This window comes from Homalodisca vitripennis, chromosome 6 (assembly GCF_021130785.1).
Source record: "Homalodisca vitripennis isolate AUS2020 chromosome 6, UT_GWSS_2.1, whole genome shotgun sequence".
Classification (NCBI taxonomy): domain Eukaryota; kingdom Metazoa; phylum Arthropoda; class Insecta; order Hemiptera; family Cicadellidae; genus Homalodisca; species Homalodisca vitripennis.
The window spans coordinates 40394340-40417223 of NC_060212.1; the positions used below are offsets into that span (position 1 = coordinate 40394340).

The window sequence follows — 22884 nt, forward strand, 5'->3', positions numbered from 1 at the left end:
ATGCAGCAGTTGTGGTCGTCTTTTTCATTAGTGAAGTACGTAGACAGGCTACAATATTTATCTCATTATAAAGAACAAGTGGAAGCTAGGAACCTAGTGTAGGCTTAATACATATTTTATACTAATAAAACTGATTATTTGTATAGACTATGTCTACTACAGCTTTCTTTGTTTAATGACAATGGCCCTTTTAGCACACCAACTGATCAGTAACCCATCAGTCAAAATTAGGTCGCTTTGGTTGCCCGTTCTGAGAAATGAAGTAACAATCAAATTACATATTTGTAATTAACCAGTGCAAAGTAACAATATACTTTTGAGAAATGCATCCATAACGAAAAAAAAATTTAAAAAATTTACTCAATTTAACTTTTGGCCACCGTCCTGTTTCTGCCGTGACGATCGCAATTTACTATTGGCCTGTGATCCACTCTATGGTTATCGTTCAGGGCAGAAGTATTGCGTATCTGTAAACTCTACTTTAGTTTTAATAATTAATGTTTTATTTTTATTAAGTGAATTTTTTTATATGTAGTCCATATGAAGTTGACACACAACATAGTTGTTGTTATTTCTGACATACGCCTATCATAACGCTCTGATATTATTTGCTTATTTTAACTAACTTTTTAGTTATGAGTTAGGTTAGTTATACACCTGAAGCAGAGATCAGATAGCAAATCGCGTAACGTACTGTTACTTATTTGTTTGTATTTCTTGATTTTTTTATGGAAGTATTGTTAAGGAAACAGGATTCTTCAGGACATTTGCCATCGTTCATTAATATAAAGAAATCAGTAACGCTACATTGCCAGATCTGCATTTTGGTCTCTTACGATGGAGAATAACATTTTCACGTTGCAGATCGCGAAACGTAGATATACTAATATTTTTTGTATCACCGAACGATGTTAAATGTCATAAAAAATCCTGTTCCTTTCACATCTCTTTCGTAGTCAAAAACAAAATATTTTAATTCTCTCTCCCAGTATTTGAAAACTCTAACTTTAAATTGTATTTGTTGTTTGTCATAACTAATCATGATAGAAGGAACGTTATTTCTTGAAAAATGTTTAATTAATTATCATCTCTTTGTCCCAATGACATTTGAATTATTACATGTTGCGTTAAAAAAGGTGTGTCTCATTAACATATAGTATTTGGTATTGGCAGTTATAAAATGAGCTGAAGACTTAGCAACTTAGCATTGAACCTCAACGAAACCTGTAGCGCGACACGTGGTGTGGCGCTCTCTCGCGTGATAAATATAAATAAATTTAAAAACTAATACATTTTTGATCATGACTTCTAATGCATTCCAATGTGGGATGTTTAAATCAAATGAACAGTACCAATTATAGAAAAAAGTTAAACTTATAATGACAGAAATGTTTTTAATTTAGTGTTATTTTTTTAACAAAGTCAAACAATAAAACTTTCATCTATTTTATAACCTGGAACTGCCGATGGCCAAGCGGTCTAAGACTTTGTATCATAGCTAAGTATAGTGCAGGTTCAATTTCAGTCCGTCACCGTAGCACTGCATTTGATCAGTTCCCTCTTTATTCTGTTTCATATGGTTCTCACAAATGGTAGTTGTTTATAATAAGGGAGGTGTAGACTTACAAGGGGGAAGGGCTACTCCTTAAGGGTATGTCGTTTTATATATAATAGTATAATCATTTTTACCTTCCAACTCGTTTCTTCCAAAAACAGCACTTCGCTGAATTACACAATAACATATCAGTAGAGAGGGAGATATAAATAACAATTGAGAGGGGGTTGACATATATCAAAATACGATCTCTACGCAAATTTCTGACATGACGTTTACAGTTCAATTCCGATATGTCAGTACACAGAAAAACGTATTATTACCGAAGCAGTCATCGTCAATAATTGAGATGGAGAATGGCAGATGTTAAAATACAATGACATGTCTGACGTGACGTTTATAGTCCACATCCGACATGACAGTACCTACGGTACAATACGTACATATGACGTTTCTTTTTGAACAGCGTTTAATAAAACATTGTTTACTGTCACTGTAACTTCAGAATGTATTTTCCTATATAACCAAAACGTTTTAAACCTCTAGTAACCTAACCTTTGCCACACATGTGTTTTACATAGAACAAAGAAACCTTTTCGCTTACTTAATTTTTTAAGAGATCTATTTTATTTTACTTTTCAATATATTCTACAATTTATAACTATAAACTGACTAGAGACTTAGGTCACTATTATATAAATTGGAATTTGAACAAAAAAGTCATGACATAATTCTATTTTGTTGGTTTCATACCAACCTAAACAAAATGTAAATGGTGTTTCTTAGCGAACATGCTCAATACAAATTAGTAAAATGCAATATTATACTTTTTCTAATGTACAGCATTTAAATGGAAATATTACTTAAATATAAATTCATCCACTCATGTTTTTCAAATCCGAACCTTGTTCATTAAATTATTCTTTATCCCGATATAAACAATATATTCACTTATATATCAATGTAACCAAAGCTGTTAGAAATTCATCTACTTACACTGTAAATGCATAAATAATCTTAATTATTACACACCTCAGTTTACGCAGAAACACAATAGCTTTATAATTGTAAAATTTCTCCCAAAAATTTAAGATTGTTGAGTGTTCAATGGGAATTAAACATTCAAACACTAATAAAGACATGATGCAAGGAATCAAAGTAATTATAATTAATAGTACATATTACTTGTCTCGATCATGGTCCAGAGAATATAAATTTAAAACCATTCAAAAAATGATGTATAATAGTAAAACGACGCTTACCTTACCCCATAAGTACATGATAGCACTACACTACAAACACTTTTAAGGCAGTACTTTTGATCTTAGAATCATGAGAGACGTATCATTTTAAAGATGTAATTAATACGCATCCAGTCGCTTTGTAGTTTTTTTAGTGTTTCTACTGTTTCATCATTTAAATGGAAAATAAAGTTTCTGACTTTCTTTAAATAAAAAAATATATATCAAATGTTAAAGCGTTTGTATACGTAATATGTTTATCTTTAAAATAAAATCTCTTTCGTAGTTATATTACCAAAAGTAAGAGAATAAAAATGGTTAGTATTTTAAATTATCCTTATGGGGATGAAACCAAGATGACCATGCTTACAACCATTTTAATAATAAAAAATTTCCAAATTGGGATTTATAGTATGTTTAAACTACTTAAATATTTATGATAATTTTTAAACTAAAATAATTCTCCATCTCATCGCGTTTCAATATGGCTCGCATGTTATGATGATATCTCTGTTATTAGCATTTTAAAACGAAACAGAAGATTTTATTTTGCAAATACTAGTGGCTGTCTATCTTCCGACGTGAACAAATAGAGGCTTTACTTTACCATAAAGGGCCGCGCAGACGTTTATGGGGTGTTAAGGTTGGCCGGGTATCATGTCAGTACTTACTTTTACCTGAGATCATGTTATTACACAGTTCCGTGGCTCTAATCTCTAGCTCTGACCACAGTGTAATTAACTAAGTTTACCGTTGAATACGGTTGAATGCGGAGCTTGAGAAAAGAGTAGACGACATGGAGCAATATTCTAGGCTCAATGCAGTGGAAATTCATGGAATCCCTGAGGAGAAAAATGAAGATGTTATCAGCATCGTTAAGGAAGTGGGGAAGGCGCTCGACATGACGATCTCCGACACCATGATTGACGTCTGTCACCGACTAGGGAGGAGAACCGACCCAAACAGACCACCCCCAGGAATCATCGTGAAATTCGTCAGACGCCTGGACAAGGAGGAACTTCTCAAGAAACGACGAGTCAAGAATAACCTCTCAACAAGACACATGAACATGGGGACCGACCAACCTGTCTACATAAATGAGGCGCTGTCACCGGCAAAGAGGAGGCTGTTTGCAGAGGCTCGGCAACTCAAAAAGGAGAAGATGTACAAGTTCCTGTGGGTTCGTGGAGGCAAGATTTTCATGCGCAAAGACGAAGAATCTACATCAATCCAGGTGACCTGCAAAGCTGATTTTGCAAGTTTGTAAATTTGAAATAGCATGTATCGAAAATAATTGTTTGGTTTTTGTTTTATCACTTAGATGCTTTCCGTGTGTAAAAGGCTACAAAATTTAAGTACAAAAGTAATGTAATGGCTAAAGAATTACATATAATTCATCAAAACATAAGGAGTCTCAGATCAAATTTTGATGCATTTTTGATTGAACTAGAAACAATTCAAATTAATCCTGATATCATTATATTGTCTGAGATCTGGATAGATACAGACGAAGTAAATTTCTATAAAATACCAGATTTTAATTTGTTTTTTTAAATGTAATTCAGACCAGAGGAGTGGTGGAATTTGTGTTTTCGTCAAAAACACATTGAATAATGTTGAAAACAAAGGTTTGCAATTTGAAACCGCAGACGTACTTCATATATTTTTTGAAAAATTCGGACACAAATTTAGTTTATTGGCCTTATACAGGTTACATTCACACTCTGGTAATTTATTTAATAATGAAATAAGTAAATTATTTAAGGAAAGAGTTTTCGGGAATACACCAAATTTTCTTTTTATTGGAGACATAAATCTTAATATTTTAGATGGAAATAATACCACAATTGACGAGTATAAATCTTTAATGGCAAGCTATGGGTTGGAAAGTATGATTAACGAGCCAACTAGAATAACAGAGCAGTCTGAAACATGTATTGACCATGTGTTTGCTAGAGTAGCAAATAGAAGTTGCGTATCGGTAAATGCACATGTAAGGCATCTGGGTATAACGGATCATAGTCTTTGTCAAATCACAGTCGGTGTCGTGGAGCGTGTGGATGGGGGGAAGGGTGGGTGCCCTCCCCCTCCCACTCCGCGCTTCCGCACAGACTATACATTGTTGGAACAGCTGATAGATACGGCTGACTGGACAGCTGTTTATAGAAATAATGACGCGTCGTCTGCTTTCGACACTTTCTTTGAAATATTTTTAAACTTGATTGAACGGAGCAAGACATTGATCACTGAAAACGATTGCACATTCAAACATCTCAAACCTTGGATTAATGATTTTATATGTAAGAAAATTAAAAGAAGGAATAATTTATTTAAAACTGTAAAAAAACACCCAGCTAATATAAATTTAAGAAATTATTACAACTCATACAGAAATAAATTACAGAAAAGTATCGCTCAGTTAAAAGAAGACTATTACAAAAGAAGGTTTGAACAATGTAGTGGTAATTCAAGGACTATGTGGAAAATTGATTAATGACTTAACAGGTCAGACTAGAGAAGTAGATAGTCAAGTCAAAATAGAGGTTAATAATACCATAATTTCTGATCATAAAGAAGTAGCCAATGAGCTAAATAACTTTTTCTTAGGTATAGTAAATAGTTTAAACTTAGGCAGTAATGTTACAAATCAGTTTTTAGAATTGCAGTATAAAACCAATTTTCCTGTAAAATTAGAAAGAAAATCAATTTTTCTTGAGCCAGTTTTATCTGAAGAACTTATTGCTGTAGTAAATAGTTTAAAGAGTAACACAGCCCCAGGCATTGATGGTATCAGTACGCAGTTAGTTAAAAGAGTTTATTTGAAAATAATTGGCGTCCTTCTTTACATTATTAATTTAAGTTTTAAAAGTGGAGTTTTTCCTGCAAAACTTAAGGTTGCTGTTGTAATACCTATTCATAAAAATGGATCCAAAAGCCTTTGCAATAACTATAGACCAATTTCTTTACTGTCATGTTTTTCGAAGGTTTTTGAAAAACTTATGAAACATAGGCTCCTTAAATTTTTACATAGCACAAACTTTTTTAGTGATAAACAATTTGGATTTCGATCTGGGATGAATACAGAAAATGCATTGATAAATTTCATGACTAATGTATTTGTTGGATTGAATGAAGGTAAATGTGTTGCGGGTCTGTTTCTCGATATCAAGAAAGCGTTTGATACCGTCAATCATAAAGTTTTACTAGATAAGTTGTATAGTTGTGGGATCAGAGGCAATGTATTTAAGTGGTTTCAAAGTTATTTAGTAGGAAGAAAGCAATGCGTTAAAATAGGCTCAGTTTTTAGTGAGGTGGGTGATATACAGAGTGGCGTGCCCCAGGGCTCGGTCTTGGGAGCCATTTTGTTTATCATATACATTAACGATTTGTGTAATGCTAGGCTTAAAGGAAAGTTAACTTCCTTTGCAGATGATACTGCTTTCTGCTATGATAAATCCAACTGGGACTTAGTGCAGTCAGATATGACAAACGACCTTCGGGCTTTGCAGTGGTGGTTTACCACAAACCATATGCTGCTGAGCGCAGAAAAAACTAAGTTCATTTTATTTAGTCTTAAGGGTAGTTTTAACGCTTTTGAACAAGTAAAATACTCATGTGCTGATTGCCTCGATCAACAAGGTGTTTGTGTGAATAATAAATGTACATACATAAGTAGAACCAATGAAATCAAGTACCTAGGGGTTTTTGTGGACAAGGAGGTTTCTTGGAAAATTCATTTGAATAAACTTAAGGGTAAAATCAATAATATTTTAAGGTACTTTTATTTCTTGAAACATTTAAGTAACAGTGATGTTTTACGAACTTTGTATTTTGCTTTGGTGCAAAGTAGGTTAGAGTACGGAATTATACTATGGGGTAACACATTTAACACATATCTAAACCCAATTTTAATTCAACAAAAACATATAGTAAGATTAATTTTGTACAAGTCTAAATTTGAACACACACAACCTTTGTTTGTATCCCTAAGAATATTGCCTCTTAAGTATTTGTTTGTATATAAAGTTCTTAAACTGTTTTATTTAAAAAGTGGGAACATGCCCCAAAACGACAATGCTTATAAACAAAAACTAAGAAATGTTGATACTTTCATAGTACCTAAACCTAGAAATGTCTTTTTTACTAGAACCTACAGTTTTCTTGCGCCTAGAATGTTCAATTTGCTACCTAAAAAAATTAAGGTTGCAAAAAACAAGTATTTTTTTCAGTTCAGATTAAAAAAATGGCTTATTAAATTAGAAGATATAAGTTTTCTATTTACAATTCAACAATAGGTTTGTCCTAGTTAATATTTTGGTCACAATTTATTTAATAAAACCAATTTAGCTCAAAGTTTTTCTTACACACAAATGCAACAGTTTGTTCAAGCTAAAGTTAGTTTAAGTAAAGAACACATATTATTGTCATATCTTTAGTAATTAGAGGCTTTTTTGAAAAACCGACAACATTGTAAACTATTGCTTTCTGAACGCTCAATTTTCAATGTTTAATGTGAGCAGAAGGAACCTCTAATCAGGCTCTGCCTTAGAGGCCCTATATTTTCTTGAGAAAAATTGCAGTGTTTTTAAAAAATAAGTATTAGTAGTTTATAAGTATACATTGTTATTAGTGTGTAGTTAAATACTCAAATGTAACTAATTCTTGATCAGTGCTGTATTTTGTATTTGTTGTAAAAATGTGTTCTCAAGAAATAAAATCATTCTTCTTCTTCTTCTTCTTCTTCTTCTTCTTCTTCTTCGGTTATCGTTAAATCTCAAAAGCAGATGGAACTGTAGTATTTATCGCAAGTAAAAGTTTGTATATTAGGCAAATTCTACTGAAAATTTCAAAACCAGTAAACCTTTGTATTTTCTATGAAATAGAGACTAAAATTTTCAATATAACCTATTAAAAATATTTTATGACGAGATTAAAAACACTTTAAGCTATTAATAAAGATGTGTCAGCTGGATTCCCTGCTTAAATAAAGATCAGAGTTTAAATTGCATTTATGCAATGTGGAAATGCTCTCAGTAAGGCAATCTCAGAATTGGTTTGCGCTCATCGTTTTCTTTTACAATTAAAGGCTACAACAGAACCTGTGTTTTGTAAATTCCTTTCAAGAAATGTTTTATTTTTTGTTTTTAGTTTAATAAGCCATTCTCGCTATCTGTAAATGATGCCTTTAATTATTGGCTTTGCAAAAAGGTATTAACGTGTTTAACATGTATTTGTGTTAAAAGTATTGCATTAAATGAATAGAGTATTTAAAAATAATTGGATTCCAGTTCAGTATGTGTTCTATGGTTTCCTTAGCAGTGTTTGAAGTACTACATGAAACGAGGAATGGCACATATTGGTTTACCGGACCCAATTACAAATGTGCAGAGAAGTGCAATTCAGTCCTGCCAATTTAGTGGTTAACTTAATCAGTTAGCTTTTTCAAATTGCGATTTCAATAATGTATATTAAGAAAATTATTAGAGTGGAATATCCACCACAAGAAAATATGTTATTTTTTCTAATAATAATACCTTTTGCCAACCAGTCTCAATATTATCTTACCAAATGACAAAGCGTACAACGAATATTTATGTAAATGAGTTGATATTTATTTATCTATATTTATAACATAGCAATCATTATAGTTTGCATGTATTTATCACAGTTCATTTAATACAGTTAGTCTTAGAAGCCCAAAACACTGTGGTAATAGCTTATTTTGCTTGGTTAGAATAAATTAAATATTTATATTTCCCAAATAATCTAAGGAAAGTCTTGTCAGCAGAAAACCTAACTGGTTCACATCTTAAAACTCTGGCTTTTTGTGATCAGTTGAGGCCTCTAAACAAGGATATTATTACAATTGTTATGCATTTATCTTATTTATTATGTGAAAACGAGTGTTTAACTTTAACATGAAAATCATAAACATACGATGGCTTAATCATTCATTGCAGAGGAATGCATAAATATAGTTACTTGCATAAGGTAAACACATTAGTTCTAACTCTCATATTTCAACACTGGTAATTAAACATATACAATATATGTTATCTGTACTGCAATCTAATTTTAACAAACATTAGTTACATTACACAAATTAATTAAAGTAAGATATTATCTAGAGTACGTTTCATTACAATTATTAAACTTAAGGCAACACTCACGCCCTCTTTAATCCGCTCAAGTTCAGAGAACTCGGAGAGCGCGGCGGTTTCAGTTCTTTTGATGAAGTTCACTAAAATTAAAATTCAATTCAAGTCATCACAAGACATATACCAGCTCTTGAAGTTATGTCCACGTGGATCATTCGTTTAATATCACATCTCAGATTGGAATAAAAACCTTGCTCCTTTTCTGCACAACATTCTAATTTGAAAAACTTTCGAGTTTCCTGCGTGATTTCCGCAGGTATCTAGGTTTACTCTGAGGTTTTAATATTGGTCAAAAAGAAAAGTAAAAATTGCTAATCGCTTTTTTCGATCCAAGACCATCCTATGAATTCGTATAAGGCCAAATTAATATATCACGTAACTATTTTCATTAAACAGAAATTAATTGAGTATTACTATATTAAATTAGCGGATCAAACAATCAGTCAACCATCAGCTGAAATTATGCCGCTTTATTACCAATTGAGAAGAAAGTATATCTATAGGAAACTTAAAGTATCCAACATACTAGACATTTCCAATAAACCAATGCAGACTCACAGCAATGTGGGTTTGAGAATTTTAACTTGAATGAACCAACAAAAAAGGCCCATACCGTTTCGTGCTTTACAGTCTAATTGTTTCTTCTGTGAGTACAACCATTTATGATTGGCTCAAATCAGTTCTCATTGGCTGGCCGTTCAGTGCAGACCTGTTGAGACCTGTATTCTTTAAATCGTTTATAATAACTATTGTTGTTTTTTTTTTTTTTTTTTTATTAAGTGCATGTTTTAGAGAGTGTACAATGGAGTTCACGGTTACTGTGCTTCCTGGCACTTCGTTATGCAACGCTCTGGTATAATCTGTTTATTTGAACCATCATTTCAGTTACGTCTTAGAATAGTCATTCACACCTGAGAAAGATACAGGTATAAGATTTCAGATTTAGAAACGTAGTGGTCCTGATTTCATTAATCCCAGAACGATTTTAACCATCCAAACATATCATGTTTCCGTTTTCAGTTTTTATTATGAATTTCAGTGATATCGTTTTTTATATTATGTATCTATCCATTTAGTTATTATGTTTAAATTTAATAAAGTACAGTGTGGCTTGCATGAAATACCACTCTAAATAATGCAATGCTTACTATCCTATTTAGATTTATAAAACCCATACAACTATAAAAAAATCTGTAGTTTGTTAATCACTGTGTATAATAGTTAATAAATATTTACATTCAAGGAAGGGTGCAAATTCACCTACCAACCTAAATCCTGAACATAGCACTAGTTGAAAGGGAGGAGCATAAATAATTACCGTGAACTAATGAGAAAGGAGGAAGCGCAGTGTGCGGTTCTAAGTTGTATATTATTCCTATCCGATTAGTAAACGTAACAGTTAGTCCTAAAGTTCTAAATGTTCAACTGTAAAACTAGCAGGACAAACCAAAATATCGTACGGGACTACATCAACTGCAAATTTTTCCTTCTTATGTAACTCGTGATATCGTAAAACCACAATTTTCTAATAGTGTAGTACAATGTCTGTCAATGAACATATTCAAATTTACATGCTCAAAATATGCTAAATAGGCTGGTCTTGAATTTTTTTGAGTGGTTGAGTAATTGCCGTTAAAATTGTAAATATTGGTAATCACAGTCCCTTGACAGTAACCTGCGTAACATATTTCATCTGCTTTAAAATAATAATTTTAGTAAGGGTGGTTTAACACTGACAACTCATACATATTTAAATGTAGTATTAGTTCAATTTAGTACAACCACGTGCATTTGTTCATTGGTTAAGTAAGCATACAATTATAAAATGTTATCTTTTTTAAGATAATTGCGACATAGAGTTTTCTTTATCCTGAATTTGTGAGAATGTACATGCACAAGAGATTTTAAAACAAGACTACTTTGAAAGAATAGTTTTACCCAACAGATTAATTTATTTTAAGTTTCTAACAGAGAATACTCAGAAATAAATCAGAACACTCAGGAAGGTAAATTTGAGTGGTTAAAATATAAACTCTAAAATACGAAGCAGGATCTAAAAAGTGTTATGGATAGTGATGGACGAGCGAGGAGTTGGTGTGCAATCAGGGAGTAGAGGTAAGAGTATTGCGATTTGATATGGAGATATGATTGACTTTCGTCCCAGGAAATGTATTCAGTTCTCTTGGGAATTGTAATACAAGTAGGATCGATCCACCACATCCGATACCAATTCAATTAAACAGTGAATTTTATTTTCATTGTTTGCGAGTTTCGTTGGAGAAATGATTGGGTAAGATCATTCATTTTGCTTTATTCCTCGTGGGAAACCCTTTATTAAGCCATATCATATATTTAATTTAATTTAACATTGCCCATTTTACCCGTGATGCCTTGCCTGGATTCTCTTTATCTAATATTATTGTTAAACGTATTTCGACCTTCAAGCTTTTACAGTTTTCTTGTATTTACTACAAATTTCGATCATGTTCTATGATGTATGATGATACTGTACATAATACATGTCCGATGAAGGAAACAATATAACTTGTATACAAACTTAAATCCTTTTAAGATAGTTAGGTTACGTTACATAATGCACATAAGACACTACCTGTTTTTTTTCAAGGAATTCATAGAATAATCGCCTAAGAATGAAATAAGTGTTCAACCATACTAGTTATGATGGCGGTTAAAATGAGCGTTGTTGAAAGGAGTTAAATTAAAATGATTGACCTTAGATCTCAATTTACCTTAGCTTCACGCTTAAATAATTTGCTTCAGACAAAAAAAGATATTTTTTTAAGTCACATGAGATGGTCTGACAGTGAGATAAATAACATTCAACCATCTGATAGTCCATTTTAAGTATGTCAAACAACGAAATACCCTTTCTATATACTCCTATCTCAACCTCCACAAAAACCTGTTAGGCTATTATTGAGAAGAAATATTTCTATCGCTTTTAAGAATAACCAGGTTGTGTGCTAATGCTATCGAATTAAGGCTCTCAGCTTGTAAAAGACTAACTGATTTTGTTAACTTCAAAACGCTTGACACAAAAAGAAGGAAATACAAAATAGTTGAGGAAAAAAGATTTATATCTATTGGCCTACTGCAGTTCAGTTCTTGCTTGGAAAACATAAAGCGGTAATTTATTAACAAATCGGAGAATAAATCAGTTCTGCTCAATTAAACTTATTGTGGATGAATAATTTGAAGGGATAACACGTTTGGTTTTATCGTGTAATCTGTGCACAACTGCCACCAAAACATTCAGTTCCGATGAGCAGTGGCCTCGGCAGAACCCCCCCCCCTCCCGATAAGGTCGCAGTGTGGGCCTTTTGCTGGTGCCAACCGGATCTACTACCACAAAAGGGATTTTCGTAGACTTATAGGGCAGCCAGGTCATTGCTGGCTAAGCTCACCCGAGCCCCTGTAACATCCGCAGCCTGGGAAGTACAAGAAAGACCCAGTTTTTTAAGCCGTAATCTCTGCCCAACAAAGACGTCCAACGTCACGGAGGCTGAATGACACAAAACCACGCCCTTAAGTCGGCAGAAATGAATTGAAAAGACCGGCTATTGCGATTAGTTAAGACATGTAATTTTTAAATGGACACGCGTAAAACAGAAATGTGCGCTCCGCCTTTTTAGTGCCTCTTACGACAAGCAGAGATACTGCGGTCTATTATTACCCGGGTCCGCACGGTGCTATTTTCAGTTATTAGAACATTATTATGTTCTATTAATAACTAATTTAATAGTATAAACATTTTTACAGTACATTAAAATAAAACAGCAAACCTTTGTTTCTTGTAAACTGTTGTTGACAAGTTTAATGCCTATTTTATGCATGAAACATAAAATAAAACTACCTTTACTTTTCTAAACTCAAATTAAATTGTGTATCAACTAGGGTAGAGACTTTTAATTAATTCACTCCTTGACACAAAGACGTAACGGTAACACGATGAAGGTGTAGAAAACAAAGCACAAATCCAGTTGTCTCTCAGACGTAATGGAGTTAACTTTTCTCTTGATTCAGCGTTAAGAATTAAAGATGAAAAAGCAAACGGACTTCCTCAATATTTTATCATCATTACTTGGATTCTTAGATTAGTACTTATACAACTTTTCGAAACATGTTTTTCAAAGCTTATTTGTACGTCAATGGCATCTTTGATTCAGTGGTAATAATCATGTTATGACGAAATAGTTTAAATCTGTTTTCTAATCTTTATTGAATTTCCTGGAATATCCGTGACCTCCCGTCAGAGAGAAGCCTTATTCTGCCCTTGTTGGAAATGCCGTTTTACCTCTAAACATCCAATGACGGTCATTTTTCATATATGAATTTACCGGCAGAAACAATTTGGAATTGGTTCAATAGTAAAACTTTAAATAGTCCTTTGAAATCGACGCTAAAACAGCAAATAATAAGCTAACACTGAGGTCGCTCCCTACACTTAGCCATCAATAACTGTGACACCTGGTGATGGCTGATCACAGATCTATCAATGGGTTCCGCTATCAATACATCACAGGATTAACCTCTAGATTTAATTAGTTATTCAAATACACACAGTAAGAATAGTATAAAAAGTGAAACAACATGGTTTAAAATCATCCCGTTAATAAAAGCGACATAATTAAAATGTTACTATCAGGATATATTCGAATAAGAACGTTACTTTTTCGTAAAACGATAGGGAATATATTTCAACTTATGATTCCAGCTGATGTATTCGTTTCCAATTAAAACCGGTTCATATAATCAGAGCAAGCTACAAGCAAATATCAAAGATAAGCTGCGTATAGGGCACAAGACACGCCTAAATTTGTGCATTCGAGACTAATCACTTTTAAAACAAATTAATGCAACAGTAGTATTTAAAATCATATAGTTTACTAATTTTTGAAATTTAGTATACAGAATGTCATTAAATTAAATTCTAAAGGATTTTGTTACATCTGAAAATAATATATTGCGCCGTTAGATTTCATAGGGTAAAACGTATAAATCGAAAAAAACAAATTCTTGTAGTATTTGATCAAATACTTAGTTTGATCATTTTATATTCTTTTAATTTTGTTATTTGAAAGGCTCATATCAAGATCCTTTTTTATTTCTGATCTGAAGTACAAATCCACTGAGTAAGCTAATTGCTAGGACAAACTTATTTGGTCATTTAAGTTGTAAGTACGTACAGTTTTTTACATTACAAATTCCAGCAAAATTTGTATATAATACTTTAAACGATAATTACCATTTTATTCGAACAAGTTTTTCTTTATTATCTACAGACTAGAAAAATAAACAACGAGGATATCGGATATAGCACTGGAGCTATAAATCAAGTAAAGATAGAAATTGTCTCTTGAATTTCAGCTGAAATCTGATTAAAAAGGTACAGTTATAGTGTTGTCTAGTGTAATACTTAATTCATGTTGGAAACATTCGAAGTTTTTACCCAGAGCTTGTGAATAACTTGATTTTATCGTAACTGAATTTCAGCAAATAGTTCTACGTGTATGAATATATGAATATTTTACGATGTTTATGTAATTCATTACAATTACGAGTAGATTTCTTGTATACATTTTAACATCAATACGTATTGTCGTAATGCATCATTTAAGCTGAAAATTAAAAATTCAATCAGTTAAAATGTAAAATAAATTTAAAAGGAAAACATATAAGTGTACCAACAAATTATGACCATATACAGTATATAATGCTGTAATTACGAGCATTACAATCTAGTTTTAATTGAGATCTTTTCTACTGTAACAAAGTTTATTCTGTTCACTTTCTTCGCTATTGCCAATAGATTTTAAGCCATTTTACACAACATAATTCGTTTTCAAAAAAAACATTTTTCAACCTTCATGGTCATGAGAATGTTAAATTTAGCTCAATTTCAGCTTCCGCTCAGTGAAATATCTGAAATCACTGTCACGGACTGGACACTTGAACATTTTAGGTCTCGACTGCCTGAAGAGATGCAAAATAGAGGTTGAAAAGTATGTGACAGTGAGAATTCAGACTCGGCACTATGTGGAAGGTGAAATGGAGCTTAACTAAAATTTCTATAGATTCAACCCTTCACACCATAGTTATGTTACGTTTAGAATACTCGGTTACTGAACTGTGCTTTGAGATCGTGACTGAGACATCGTAGTGCATTCGATTGTGCATCTAATTATAATGCATCTCGTATTACAGATTACACCGGATAACGTATGGGTAAACAAGACAAAGATTTTGTGTGTTATAGTTGTCTCTGATGTCAAACTTCTTCTTCGCCGATAGTTTTGGATCTTTTCAGGTGGACGTGGACTTCAGGTTTCTTACAGTTTCAGATACTAGACACTGCACTGAGTGAAGGAAATGCTCTTCTCTTTGAATCAACCCTTCCTACTATAATTACAGAATATGCGCATAGGCATGATCAGCTCACATCCTGCTTCTTGAAGCATTTTACAATTTACAGTCTCCATAAAACTTGACAGGCATTAGGTATCTTTTTTAATTTATTTTTGGCTATCAAACTTTAAGGAAACTATTTTTTATTCATTATCAAAGTGTGGTAATTTTCTAATAAATAAATGTTAAATAATTTTGAACATCCAGTTTTTTTTGACAATTCCACTCTCTGCTTTAGGTTATAAATATTTAGGGAGCCAGAATAATTAACTTATCAAATGTTAAATAATTACATTATTTTCATGCCATTTCAAATTACTGTTTCTTATAAAATCATATTCTGGAATTCATTTTAGAATAACGTAATTATATAGGTTTTCAAAGTAACGACAAACTTTCACACCTCTTTAACAACAACATTTATAATACGATAATTAAAACTTTTGATTGCTGTATTAAGTTACAGTTTTGTTTAATGGTTAAAGGGCTATCACTAAAAAATAGTATAACTAATACTTTTATAGTTAGGTGCATCTATCGTGTTCATATTGGATATTTCGTGATTGACATTTATTCAAATTTATAATTTATAAATTTGGGATGAAATGGTCATGTATCAATGAATTATTGAATATTGTCCATCAATGTGAAAATTAACTAAATAAAACACATTTTTTATTTTTTTATTTTTAAAATCAACGGAAATATAACTGTAAATAGCAATGTGAGCAGGAATAACACGTAACCAATCACAATAAACCGAACTAAATAATTATTCCAAGTATCATAAATCGTACCGTTACTATAAAGATGTATCCATTAATAGTACCCTTAAAGAAAAAAAGGGATGATTTCATAAGGGGCTCAGGAGATGTTTGTAACTCTATTTCTAGTAAATAATAAAAAGTATGATTTAGGGAGAATTTTAATGAGTTTAAATCCACAAAATGTAAACTAAATTAAAAAATCAGATAAGAAAACATCAAAAAATCTTCACTATAATCTTTAAATTATCTATTATTGGTATAATAGTGGTAAGAAAGCTCATCTTAAGATCAGTCTTTGTTTTATGATAAAAACAGATTAAAGTAATTTGACTCTCAATCCTGTTATTGACAATTAAAGTAGGTTTTATACAGCACTATGGGCTGCACCAGTGATGGTACTTAAGGATGATAATACGTACTACCCAGTACCAATCCAAAGGAAATACAAAATAAAAGAAAACAATAAAACGCGCTTGGCTAGGACAGAGAACGACGCAACTACACATAAAGCTGCGATAAGGCTATAAAAGAGGCAGAGGCAGCCATGCGAGAAATGTGTTGCAAATGGCTTCAAGTATTGCTTGAACATCGCAGCAGACTTGCTCCAATGGCAGTATTTATACTGCACTCGACTGCTTGGTTTAGTAAATTCACAAAGATTTGGCATTTTATCTTTTTAAGATTGCTATTGCTCACTATGTGAAAATGCAGGTCTATAGTAATCATTTACAAAATAAATGAAGTTATTCCTTTAGACTTCTACTCTACACATTTGACTGTATTAGTTACAAAGGAGATGTAGCATTCATACGGACGAGGTGTGGTGAGGTCTGGTTTTATGTCAGATAGTACATAAGTTAGTTCTCACTTTTCCATGCCACAATTGAGTGAGTGGGTCTCTTGTTTAACTAATACAATTATAGGTATATTATAGGTTTAAAAGCTTTTTAACTTAGAAAATGTTTCAACATAATTTTTAACTGGGAAACGCCCCACCACCCTCATTCTTAGCTATCATATAAACCAAGAGAAATCAAAGTAGTATTAGCAAAATGGACCATTTTGGACGAAAAGTTTAAGTCTATGATACAATCGATACATGACTACAATACACTTTCATTAAACAACTTTGAGTTTAACTATAAGAACAATGTCAAACTAAAAACCTCTAAAAGTTATATTGTTACCGTAGAGTTTCGAAAGAAGTCTCATTTTAAAGATATTATATTTAAGCGCTCAAATGCTTTTAGTTATTCATATAAAAGTGTATATTCCTTAGTATTGAAACAATAAAGTTAACAAGTTCGATGTTTTACTGAATACATGACGAAAGTACAGAAACACAATAATGAGAGTTTCTTTGCAATGGCATATCTCCCATAATTCTACGACTAAAATTAGTGGCGTCAAAGTGTTTAAGGCTGTACATTGTTGTTTTAGGGCTGAAAATAGGCTTTAGTCCAGTCCACCCTTAATGGGAGAATTATGTATAACGCAGCTCTGTCCCCGGCAATACTACTCCAGTATCTTTTAGGGAACAGTTTCTCCGAAATATTTCTTACTTGAATAAAAAGGCTAATAACATTCAAACTTGCTACTATCAATCAAGAAGTGCAGTCATTAATTTTTCAAACAGTAAATGGCTTTAACTTAGTTAATTAACAGCGTTATAAAGAAAACATTTTAAATTTTGATGAATATCGTGAATTTTTCCGGGTGTAAATGGTTTAAATTTGCTGGTTATTAAAATAAGAAGTTTAGCAAACTAATAATTTTGTATCTTAAATTTTCTTTTTGGCTTTAAAATATGTACATATTTTATAGATATTTTAAATATTGTAACTTTATTTGACCCATGCAGATCACTGTAAACCAACTCACAGAAGCTGTATTTGTTCTTAATTGTTTACAGCTAAAGTGATTCACTATTATAGTTTGTCATTTATGTGTTTATATTGTAAAATTACAAACGACACGACAAGGTCTTTGAGGAGAGAAGATATTTTTGTGTTGTTGAAGTAACGGTATGTATACACCAATATAGCTGTTGACATTACAAACATTGACATATACAGTGTTTTAGACATTGCCATTTGTTACACCTTGTGTATCTAACGATGCTTTCATTGTTGGCTTACAGACATAGTATATTACAACTAACCAGACATGGTTATTGGGGAGAAAATATATGTGTTTTGGTAGTCGTTAATCACATCGATACACCAATATTGGCGTTGACATTGTATGTACAGTGTTGTAGACACACTCATTTGTTACACCTTGTGTATCTAACGATGCTTTCATTGTTGGCTTACAGACATAGTATATTACAACTAACCAGACATGGTTATTGGGGAGAAAATATATGTGTTTTGGTAGTCGTTAATCACATCGATACACCAATATTGGCGTTGACATTGTATGTACAGTGTTGTAGACACACTCATTTGTTACACCTTGTGTATCTAACGATGCTTTCATTGTTGGCTTACAGACATAGTATATTACAACTAACCAGACATGGTTATTGGGGAGAAAATATATGTGTTTTGGTAGTCGTTAATCACATCGATACACCAATATTGGCGTTGACATTGTATGTACAGTGTTGTAGACACACTCATTTGTTACACCTTGTGTATCTAACGATGCTTTCATTGTTGGCTTACAGACATAGTATATTACAACTAACCAGACATGGTTATTGGGGAGAAAAATATATGTGTTTTGGTAGTCGTTAATCACATCGATACACCAATATTGGCGTTGACATTGTATGTACAGTGTTGTAGACACACTCATTTGTTGCACCATTGAGTATCTCACGATGCTTTCATTGTTGGTTTACAGCCATGTATAGTACATCACACCGGAGATGGTTATTGGGGAGAAAATATGTGTTTTTGAAGTAATGGGATATATACACCAATATAGCCGTTGACATTATATGTACAGTGTTGTAGACACACACTCTTTGTTACACCGTTAAGTATCTCACGATGGTCTCATTGTTGGTTTACAGCCGTAGTATAGTACAACATACCGGACATGGTTATTGGAGAGAGAAGATATGTGTTGTGGTAGTGGTTAATCACATCGATACACCAATATTGGCGTTGCCATTGTATGTACAGTGTTGTAGACACACTCATTTGTTGCACCATTGAGTATCTCACGATGGTCTCATTGTTGGTTTACAGCCGTAGTATAGTACAACATACCGGACCTGGTTATTGGGGAGAGAAGATAATGTGTTGTGGTAGTCGTTAATCACATCGATACACCAATATTGGCGTTGACATTGTATGTACAGTGTTGTAGACACACTCATTTGTTGCACCATTGAGTATCTCACGATGGTCTCCTTGTTGGTTTACAGCCGTAGTATAGTACAACATACCGGACCTGGTTATTGGGGAGAGAAGATAATGTGTTGTGGTAGTCGTTAATCACATCGATACACCAATATTGGCGTTGACATTGTATGTACAGTGTTGTAGACACACTCATTTGTTGCACCATTGAGTATCTCACGATGGTCTCATTGTTGGTTTACAGCCGTAGTATAGTACAACATACCGGACCTGGTTATTGGGGAGAGAAGATAATGTGTTGTGGTAGTCGTTAATCACATCGATACACCAATATTGGCGTTGACATTGTATGTACAGTGTTGTAGACACACTCATTTGTTGCACCATTGAGTATCTCACGATGGTCTCATTGTTGGTTTACAGCCGTAGTATAGTACAACATACCGGACGTGGTTATTGGGGAGAGAAGATATGTGTTGTGGTAGTCGTTAATCACATCGATACACCAATATTGGCGTTGACATTGTATGTACAGTGTTGTAGACACACTCATTTGTTGCACCATTGAGTATCTCACGATGGTCTCCTTGTTGGTTTACAGCCGTAGTATAGTACAACATACCGGACATGGTTATTGGGGAGAGAAGATATGTGTTGTGGTAGTCGTTAATCACATCGATACACCAATATTGGCGCTGAACTTACATGGACCCTGTTGACGCTCTCATTGTTACGCCATTTTACACCTTGTGGTCCTTCTCTGATAATAAACGAATATTGTATTTATTTCAAATGGGCTCTGATATAATACTTATAATTAATAATAGCTATACTTTATATAATATTATTTTGATACATTGGCTGAAAAACATGCTTATCATGACTACTTTTTAAATTGTTCAAATTGTATAATATATAAATGTTGAATTTCACTTTATAGTGATATCAGATTTTTTCAATTAAGTAAAGTAACCGATAAAATTGATAAAGTTGATATAATAGGATAAAATTGATGTAACAAATAGAACTTTACTGATGTCTTTAAAGAACCAAATGTTATGTTTTTCGGGTCTACATGCTATTGAGCTCTATGGAGGCTATCTTTAGTGCACTTTGAACTCTTGATAATTAGAGTTCTTCTTTAGGCCAAGAGGAACCTATGTACCAATTTTCATGTTCGTAGGGACTTTCTACCCAGATTTATCTAACAGACGGCAGACAGACAACAAATTTGTTGTGATTCTCTTGTCAGCTTTATAACAATAGTGAATTCCTTAATGCTCAAAAGCTGTTGAAATATGGCATTCTTATAAAAAACCAATAATCAGACGCTAAATCGTTCATACCGAGCAAAGTAAAAATTGGAAATTTTGAGTAAATGAGGTTGTACTGATGTTAGAACACCGTATACAATGAATTATATATAGTTCAGTATAATTTTATTGGATTTTCTTGACAGACAGAAATGATCGGACATGGCAATCACATTAAAAACGGATATCGAAGGTCACGTAAGTGAGTGAGTCCCCTATAAAATCTTTTAGCTGAACCATTCGTGTGCACAAATGAACACATAAATAATAAAGCAAGTTACATTTTATTTCGCATAGTTGGAATACTTGTGATGTTAAAATTATAGGATACTTTCAAGTTTTACGTATAAATAATGTATACCGATTCAATAAAACACCATGATGCTTGATAAATAAATATTAGATTCTTTCAATCCAATGTCTTATTGTGTTATTGAATATACTAAATCGTACCTGTGAAACTGATTCGTTAAATATAATAGAACTCTGCTGTAAGCTACTTTGAATTAGTTGAATGATACATTCCTTTGTCATATATCATCACAGAACATTTTTATCATGAACCACAACATGGTGTTCATCAATACAGTTTGTGAGAATACATCATATTTACACACGGCCATGTTTATCAAAATACCAATTGATTAGAAGTTACACTAAGCATATTCACTTGTATGAAATTCTATTTATATTAGTTTTACACAGCATTAGCTATTTTTCACTGAGGTTATAAAATGTACATGGCATAACTTTATTATTGTAAGCTGCAGCACTTTAATATTCTTTACCACGGAACGTAGATAAATATTTTGGCATAATATTGCATTCCGGTTCCTTAATGTCATTCCACAGTTCAAATCAATTTGGAAGTATAATAGCACTCAAAGTCAATATTATCAATAAAGCTATTTCTCCTCTTAATATTAGCTATCCATAACTTGAACCGTTATTATATCATATTTCAGTAACTCCGGATACAGTCCAACAGTGTGTTAGAGAAAACCTACAATAATAATTTAATATTTTATTTATTAACTTTTAATATTATTATAATTTTATATCATAATTTATTAATGAATTGAAGTGTCTATAGGGATATCCTTTAGAAGGAGATAGGCTTTGAACAATAATTTAACATGTATGTAATTTTTATGATGAGGTAGGTTTGCAAGAGATGATTTCAATTTGTTTGAGAGCTTTCATGACAAATGACTGAATGAAGGGTGGTGTCACACGTTAGGAAAACTGGAACCCTGTTTCCCTATCACCCTAATGTTGATAGTATATTTAACTGAAATGGTGGACTTCTTTTAAAAATGTAAACCACTTTCTTATAATGTTTAGGAATAGATTATTTCGTACAATCTATAGTTGCACTATTTCAACAAAAGATGAATTAATCATACGATTGAGTTGTGCTGAGGTCTAACGAATTCTTTTAGTTCTTCTGAAGTTCGAAACTAAGGCTGCGTCTTCTAACTTAGTTACTTCCTGACCCTGTCACTCCACATATGGCAGTCTGAGCTTTCTAGTCTTTCTTACTGCAATTCATATTTTTGGGTACGTTGTTTCTTGTGTAAATGTGTAATATAACCGAAGGAATAATCTACCAAATACAAATTACTTCATAAAAACAACATGATAGCATAACATTATTGATTAGGCGTTTATTCCTGATCAGATAAATTTAATATATTTCCCTACAATAGATTATTTGCATACCCCTTCTAGCTTGATAAGTCTATCCAAAGTATCCCTAAGTAGGTTACAGGAAAGCCAATAACCTTATGGCACTTATACAAAGATTACATAGTAGACAAAAAAGTGATAGCATTGATGTGTTGTTTATTTACTATGTGGTGGTACAAATATCATGGTTTAATAGTTTATAGTTTGTTTATTTTTTCATTATAATGAGATATGGAAAATAGATGTATGAATAGTATTAACCCGTACCTATGACTTTTGCATGCAAATTAAAATATGTTGGCTTTCTTTATTGCCTGACTTCTACCTTTTTGGATATATAGTATGAGCATCTTTTAGCGTTATTTCTATGCTAATATAATTTTTTAAGAATTAATTAAAAACCGTCACGTGGAAACGGTCT

General features: G+C 32.5%; 1 protein-coding gene across 1 annotated transcript; it reads left to right on the forward strand.

Moving 5' to 3' along the window:
* Window positions 1-3592: 3592 nt before the first annotated feature.
* On the forward strand, window positions 3593-4063 carry LOC124365356. Its single transcript, XM_046821332.1, has one exon. The coding sequence runs from the start codon at window positions 3593-3595 to the stop codon at window positions 4061-4063; it is 471 nt and encodes a 156-aa protein (XP_046677288.1).
* Window positions 4064-22884: the final 18821 nt, after the last annotated feature.